This window comes from Triticum urartu, unplaced genomic scaffold (assembly GCF_003073215.2).
Source record: "Triticum urartu cultivar G1812 unplaced genomic scaffold, Tu2.1 TuUngrouped_contig_9966, whole genome shotgun sequence".
In the NCBI taxonomy this organism is placed as follows: domain Eukaryota; kingdom Viridiplantae; phylum Streptophyta; class Magnoliopsida; order Poales; family Poaceae; genus Triticum; species Triticum urartu.
Window position 1 is genome coordinate 1047 of NW_024121062.1, and position 8213 is coordinate 9259.

General features: G+C 46.3%; 1 protein-coding gene across 1 annotated transcript; it reads left to right on the top strand.

Annotated features, from left to right (window-relative positions):
- Positions 1 to 440: 440 nt before the first annotated feature.
- Positions 441 to 1697, top strand: LOC125532451 (probable histone chaperone ASF1A). The gene is made up of 2 exons (XM_048696509.1): positions 441 to 880; positions 1057 to 1697. Exons 1-2 carry the CDS (start codon positions 587 to 589, stop codon positions 1387 to 1389), a joined length of 627 nt encoding a protein of 208 aa, XP_048552466.1. The 5' UTR covers positions 441 to 586; the 3' UTR covers positions 1390 to 1697.
- Positions 1698 to 8213: the final 6516 nt, after the last annotated feature.

An 8213-nucleotide genomic window follows, 5' to 3' on the forward strand; every position in this document is an offset into this window, starting at 1 on the left:
GATACTACAGACTGAACAAAATAAGGATAATTTGTGAGTTGCCACTTTCCTGGTCTAGCAAATGTATATTATACTTGGCATGTGCATCTACATCCCAGGAGATTGATTTGGATGTCAACATTTGATTAGTTCTCTGTGTAAAAATCTATGGTTTATAGAATAGTTACAGGAATTCATGTTCATGTTTCATCTCTGCTTACATTAGTGTAGTGATGATGATCATGGGAAGACAGCTCTTGATGATAGGATCATGATTGATATATTCTTATCTTGCCACTTCTTTATCGTGGCACTTTTTTTTATCTTCTGTTTGGGCATAAGACATAGTTGTTGACCAATTTGCTGAAGCATTTCTTTCTACTAACCAATATTAATTGGGTGTCACATCAAATTGTCGTTATGCCTTTGGTGACTATTTTCTTATCATTCTCATATTGTTTTCTTGGTGAATTAACAATTACTGATATTGTAGAAGGAGCTTGTTGGTGTTTCTGTTTCTGTTTGGTATGTGTTTATGCGCATGTGAGGGCAGTGGACATTTTTCCTTCTGATAATCTCCTTTAATAATAATACACACCTCCCCTTAATGAGAAGATGTGCAAAACTTTCCATGACTAAAAAAATAGCCGTTTTGCATCTGTATAGTTTTGACCTATTAAATATTGAACCTACCATTTGTTATGAGTACCATGAGTATAATGCTGTTCTTATCCTGGCTGAGTCTGGTGAAGTACTAACAATGAGTTTGTTGGTCGGCCTTCCAGATCTGGAGTGGAAGCTTATATATGTTGGATCGGCTGAAGATGAGAACTATGATCAGCAACTTGAGAGTGTGCTTGTTGGCCCTGTGAATGTTGGGACATACCGTTTTGTTCTGGAGGTAAATAGGTTACTGATCTACGACTCTGTGATCTGCATCATGAACTCTGATATGAAAATGATGTTTCACAACTGCACAGAGTTCTGCCTGTTCATATTACAGTTGGGCAGCTGCTTTGCTCCTACCTCAGATTAAAATTTGCAACACCAGACTGATATGTCTGTTTTTGTTTTCAGGCCGACCCCCCTGATCCCTCAAAGATCCGCGAGGAGGACATAATCGGTGTCACGGTGCTTTTGTTGACCTGTTCATACATGGGGCAGGAGTTCATCAGAGTAGGCTACTACGTGAACAATGATTATGATGATGAGCAACTTAGGGAAGAACCCCCGGCGAAGCTGCTGATTGACCGGGTGCAGAGAAATATTTTGACCGACAAGCCCCGGGTCACCAAGTTCCCCATCAATTTCCATCCTGAAACAAGCGGAGGACAGCAGCAAGATCAACCACAATCAGCTGTACCTGAAAACCCTACAGGCGAAGGGAGCAAGGCCAGCACAGATCTTTGACCGGGTCTGAAAACTTGGGAATGCCAAAATTTTGATCTGCATGCCTTCTAGGTGAGATTGCAATATCAGATGGCTTCCTGGGATGCTGCTGCTACCTGAACCGTCTGTTCTGGTGCGCCACTAAACTAGACTATAACCAAAAACTCACATTGGTTAGCCATGTGCCTGTAGTGGGTAGGCTCTGACACACTGCGTCCTTTTGCTAGTGATGAACTGTAAGCTGGATGTTCATCCAGTAGTGTTCCTGTGCAACCGTGGTTGTCTTGTCTCTTGGATTATGCCTGCAATCGCAAGGGTTCGTTAGATGACTTTGGTTGCCCATAATCATGTTTTGGTCCACTCCTGTTAGCTATTTGTGGAAACCGGGCTGCCCCCTTCGCATTGATCACGGAAATTTTCAGTTCATACAGACTGAGAGATAGGAAAAGGGGAAGGAAGGATAGCGAGTTCGAGTAATCCCGCTGGTAAAGGCTCGCCGTTAAGACGTCTACTATAGGGCAAAATGTCATTAGCACTATGCTGGGTACAGAGAAAAGATGGTACTACATGAAGTAAGGTGAAACAAAACATCCACTAGACATAGGTTCCTGTTAGCTAGAGCTAGAGCACCAAAGTACTAGAAATAAGTCCTGCTTTAAGTAGTCCAGCTCATCTCCACGTCCGCCCGTCACGCTCTATATTCTTGACTGTTTGCGCAAGCGATGGGGCTACTCCATCGAAGACGACCGCATTAGGATGCTTCTATAGCTCCCATAAGGTTAGTGTAATGATCGCCCTCAACTCCTTTTGCGGGCACCTAGTTGAGCTTCTCGTGGTACACCTCTCCACCAAAGTGTCGTCAACCGTTGGCATTAGGTCTGGCGTCCCCATAGAGCTCCATAGCGAGAACCAAATCGTCCCCGCAAAGACGCAAGTAGGATGTGTGTAATCGTCTCCTCATGTTGATTGTAGAACAGATAGTCTTGATGAGCCAAACCCCTTCGATCTAGTCTGTCTGAGGTCCAACAAAGGTTCTTCATAGCAAGCCACGAGAAAAAGCGGCACGGAAGCGGCCCATGTTTATATATCTATCTATCACTAATAAAGTGAACAGGTATCTTAGTCCGTCAATGCTATTTTATAGAAAACATCTTGATGTTTCTGATAATCAACTTGTAGTTCAATTTCAAATTAGATTTTCATTTTTACAGGAAACCCCCTTATGTTTCAGGTAATCAACCCATAGGCTAGCTTTAAGTCAGTTTTTTGCTTTTGCAGAAAACCCCCTGTGTCATGGTTTTGCCATGATAGATGCCGTAGTGAAAGGACTTAGGTGTGGAACCATCGCACTAGGTTAGCTTGAAGGGGTTGAACGGAACAAAGGACACATAGAGTTTTACCTAGGTTCGGCCCCTCTCAACGAGGTAAAAGCTTACGTCCTGCTTCTAGTTGTATTGCTTAAGTTTCAATTACAAGGGAGCGAATACGTTTGACCTAGTTCTCGATTGTCTGTTTCTTAAGTTAACCCGCCGCCGGGTCACCTCTTTATATACAGATTGATGTTCGGCGGCTTACAGAGTCCCGGCGGGCTCATACAAACGTAACCGGCTCGGTTTCTAACTAAACCTGCCTTACAAAACAGGTTAACATATGGCGGCTCACACCTTTGGGCCTCAAGTCGCTTCTGGGTCTTGGGCCCTCAATAGGCTTGCTCTATGAACTGCCATCTTCATGTCTTCTTGGACCTTATCGGGCCTCTTTGTCTTTAAGTCGCCAATGGCATGACCCGACCCCTCCTGGGCGGGTCATACCTAGTAGTTATATCCCCAACATTAGGCCCTAGGTTGATTTAAACTTGTTCACATCAATCTTCACCACTTGACTTAGCAGAATCTTCCATCATCAATTCCTTACCAATTCGCTGTAACCCGCCATGACGTCACACCACAGAACCATGGTAACCTGCCATGACATCATGCGCGTTAACTCCGCACAAAGCCCAGGACATCTCAACAGATCTTTTACCTTAATAGACCTCCCGAAAATCGAGGCGTCCATATGGCCACATAATCATTTTTGGCCTCCTCGATTCCCGCGCATGCCATCTAGTCACTTCCTTATAAATAGGGACAGGGGGGCCCTTCTTTTCACCTTTTACCCCTGCCCTCACATCTTCTTCTCCCTCCTCGCGACTCCACTGCAACCGAGCTTCGCCACCGCCATCCTTCCCCAACAACTTCAACTTCGGCCGCTGCATCGACCTGAATAGACCAGAAAACTGGCGGCGGACTTCTGTTGTTCATCAGCGTCCGTAAGTACTCACCTTTCCTCATAGCAGATCTGCATTAGGGTTTTCGCCATTCGTAGGTGTTCTTCATTTTTCTCTTTAGAACGCGTAGTTGGATCTGAACACGACACTGAAGTTGTGCGGCAGTAGTTCTAGCATCCCTTTCCAATCGTAGAGGGTGCCCTTTCTGTACTAGATCCCATCTGAATACATGAGTTCTTCCACTGCCGCAACCTTAGGTTTGAGATTTATTTTATTTTTTGAACTGCTGTAGATCCAAAATCGTAGAACTGAACCGTGGAACCTGTTTGTTCAGTACTTGGCAAAATTTCACTTATAGGTCTTGAGATACTTGTGAACTGCAGCCGCGCGGGCGGCTTATATGATAGGCCGTAACCCGCCAAACACCATTAGCCCCGCTTTAAACCGTCAGTATGTGTTCAGAATCTGTATAACCCGGCATCGTCTTCCGGTTTAATCATGCCAACCTTTATAGCACGTATTCTCTACATACGAATTGGCCTTGCATAATGCACTTACTTTTTGATCACCGGACGACTTAACATCATAACCTTAATCCGGCAATACTTTTCCTTTCTAGGCTTTTCATCAACCAAATGACCAAAACTGTCACTTCATGCAACTAGGTCACCTCCCGGGTCACAGAACAGACGATGAATGAGTATGTCCAAGTGGGTGCCTTAGTTGCAAAAGACGTTATCCATTGGAGAGTCCCAGGAACAGAAACCACCCCTGACCCAAAAGAAGGTGAAGTCATAGTTTTTACCGATCATATGTTTCGGGGGTTTACCCCACCCAGCTCAAAATTCTTCCGTGATGTGCTGCATTTCTTCCAACTCCATCTGCAAGATATCGGGCCCAACTCTGTTTCAAACATCTGCAACTTTCAAGTTTTCGGCGAAGTGTACCTTCAACAAGAGCCCATTGTAGAATTGTTCAGGGAATTCTATTACTTGAACCGCCAGACCGAGTTCACAGACGGGCCCAGTCTAGAACTAGGTGGATTTCGATTCAGAGGCGGAAAGAAGCCACTTTTCCTGCCGCCATATCCCCCAGTCATCCGAAGGACTGGAACCAGATTTGGTTTTTCTGCAAAGACACATCTCCAGAAGGTGAAAATCCTCTGCCGGGTTACCGTGAAAGCCGGCTTAGCAACAGACATCCTCTCCCAGAACGGATCAGCATAGGAGAACGGGCCAAATATATGCCTATTTTTTCAAAGATTAGAGCCTTAATGGCCAATGGTTTGACTGGAGTCGATCTGGTTCGATGCTGCGTCGCATGGAGAATCTTACCCTTAAGCCGCCGACCTGGCTTAATGTGTGAGTATACCGGCGATGTCAAAGATCCGCTGTGTTACTCTCCAATCTGTCTAGAAGATAAATAGATCAATGATATGACTAAGACTCTGCTCAACAAGAGTTTATAGACTTGCAACAAAGTGGGGCTGAACCCCTTCTGCACTCTTAACCCGGCTCCAGCCGTAAGTCCCTTATCTCAATTTTCTTATAATCATTATCCATATTGCATTGCACATTTTTCATCTTGGTTTGCTTCCTTCTCAAGCTGATGCTCCCTTTTGGAGCAAGAAATTGCAAGATAAGCCGGCCAAGAAAGTCAGGACCAAGACCAAGGCTTCCAAGAAACCTGTCAAAAAGAAGGCAGATGCAACTAATCTCTTCACTTTGGACAATGCGCCTGAGGTAGATCTTGACTCTCTTGGCTCCTTTTTTATTCATCTTATTGACACTGATTACTATCAGGATGATACAAAGGCCAGCCACGCAGATGGTGAAGAGGTAACTATCCTTTTCCTCCGATGCAGAACCTCTGCCAAGACAGAAGGTGTTGGGGAACGTAGCAGAATTTTAAAATTTTCTATGCATCACCAAGATCAATCTATGGAGTCATTTAGCAACGAGGGAGAGGGGAGTGCATCTACATACCCTTGTAGATCGCTAAGCGGAAGCGTTCAAGTGAACGGGGTTGATGGAGTCGTACTCGTCGTGATCCAAATCACCGATGATCCTAGTGCCAAACGGACGGCACCTCCGGTACTAGATCCCATCTGAATACATGAGTTCTTCCACTGCCGCAACCTTAGGTTTGAGATTTATTTTATTTTTTGAACTGCTGTAGATCCAAAATCGTAGAACTGAACCGTGGAACCTGTTTGTTCAGTACTTGGCAAAATTTCACTTATAGGTCTTGAGATACTTGTGAACTGCAGCCGCGCGGGCGGCTTATATGATAGGCCGTAACCCGCCAAACACCATTAGCCCCGCTTTAAACCGTCAGTATGTGTTCAGAATCTGTATAACCCGGCATCGTCTTCCGGTTTAATCATGCCAACCTTTATAGCACGTATTCTCTACATACGAATTGGCCTTGCATAATGCACTTACTTTTTGATCACCGGACGACTTAACATCATAACCTTAATCCGGCAATACTTTTCCTTTCTAGGCTTTTCATCAACCAAATGACCAAAACTGTCACTTCATGCAACTAGGTCACCTCCCGGGTCACAGAACAGACGATGAATGAGTATGTCCAAGTGGGTGCCTTAGTTGCAAAAGACGTTATCCATTGGAGAGTCCCAGGAACAGAAACCACCCCTGACCCAAAAGAAGGTGAAGTCATAGTTTTTACCGATCATATGTTTCGGGGGTTTACCCCACCCAGCTCAAAATTCTTCCGTGATGTGCTGCATTTCTTCCAACTCCATCTGCAAGATATCGGGCCCAACTCTGTTTCAAACATCTGCAACTTTCAAGTTTTCGGCGAAGTGTACCTTCAACAAGAGCCCATTGTAGAATTGTTCAGGGAATTCTATTACTTGAACCGCCAGACCGAGTTCACAGACGGGCCCAGTCTAGAACTAGGTGGATTTCGATTCAGAGGCGGAAAGAAGCCACTTTTCCTGCCGCCATATCCCCCAGTCATCCGAAGGACTGGAACCAGATTTGGTTTTTCTGCAAAGACACATCTCCAGAAGGTGAAAATCCTCTGCCGGGTTACCGTGAAAGCCGGCTTAGCAACAGACATCCTCTCCCAGAACGGATCAGCATAGGAGAACGGGCCAAATATATGCCTATTTTTTCAAAGATTAGAGCCTTAATGGCCAATGGTTTGACTGGAGTCGATCTGGTTCGATGCTGCGTCGCATGGAGAATCTTACCCTTAAGCCGCCGACCTGGCTTAATGTGTGAGTATACCGGCGATGTCAAAGATCCGCTGTGTTACTCTCCAATCTGTCTAGAAGATAAATAGATCAATGATATGACTAAGACTCTGCTCAACAAGAGTTTATAGACTTGCAACAAAGTGGGGCTGAACCCCTTCTGCACTCTTAACCCGGCTCCAGCCGTAAGTCCCTTATCTCAATTTTCTTATAATCATTATCCATATTGCATTGCACATTTTTCATCTTGGTTTGCTTCCTTCTCAAGCTGATGCTCCCTTTTGGAGCAAGAAATTGCAAGATAAGCCGGCCAAGAAAGTCAGGACCAAGACCAAGGCTTCCAAGAAACCTGTCAAAAAGAAGGCAGATGCAACTAATCTCTTCACTTTGGACAATGCGCCTGAGGTAGATCTTGACTCTCTTGGCTCCTTTTTTATTCATCTTATTGACACTGATTACTATCAGGATGATACAAAGGCCAGCCACGCAGATGGTGAAGAGGTAACTATCCTTTTCCTCCGATGCAGAACCTCTGCCAAGACAGAAGGTGTTGGGGAACGTAGCAGAATTTTAAAATTTTCTATGCATCACCAAGATCAATCTATGGAGTCATTTAGCAACGAGGGAGAGGGGAGTGCATCTACATACCCTTGTAGATCGCTAAGCGGAGCGTTCAAGAGAACGGGGTTGATGGAGTCGTACTCGTCGTGATCCAAATCACCGATGATAAGCGCCGAACAACGGTGCCTCCGCGTTCAACACACGTACAGCCCCGGGGACGTCTCCTCCTTCTTGATCCAACAAGGGGAGAGGAGAAGTTGAGGGAAAACTCCGACAGCACGACGGCATGGTGGTGATGGAGCTCGTGGTTCTCCGGCAGGGCTTCGCCAAGCACTACGGAGGAGGACGAGGTGTTGGAGGTGGGAGAGGGCTGCGCCAGGGGAAGGGTGCGACTGCCCTCTCTCTCTCCCTCACTATATATAGGGGAAAGGGAGGAGGGGGAGGCGCCCTAGGGTTCCCTAGGGGAGGGGCGGCGGCCACAGGGGAAACCCTAGATGGGTTTGGGCGCCCCCACCCCCCCAGGAAACTTGCCCCCCAAGCCGGGAGGGGCGGCTGCCCTGGGGGTGGCGCCCCACCTCTCCTGGTTACGTGAGATGGGGTGGGAGGGGCGCTCAGCCCCTTAGTGGGCTAATGTTCCCTCTCCCCTTGGCCCATTGGGCCCCCCAACGCTTGCCGGGGCCTCCGAAACTCCTTTCGGACACGCTGGTCATCACCTGGTACCCCTGGAACAATTCCGGACTCCAATACCCTTCGTCCAATATACCGATCTTCACCTCCGGACCATTCCGGAGC

Bases quoted from the DNA above. Each gene is read 5' to 3' on its own strand.
- LOC125532451 (XM_048696509.1), top strand. From the start codon at position 587: ATGAGAAGATGTGCAAAACTTTCCATGACTAAAAAAATAGCCGTTTTG. The intron at 881-1,056 runs GTAAATAGGTTA...TTTTGTTTTCAG, and splicing joins CATACCGTTTTGTTCTGGAG to GCCGACCCCCCTGATCCCTC.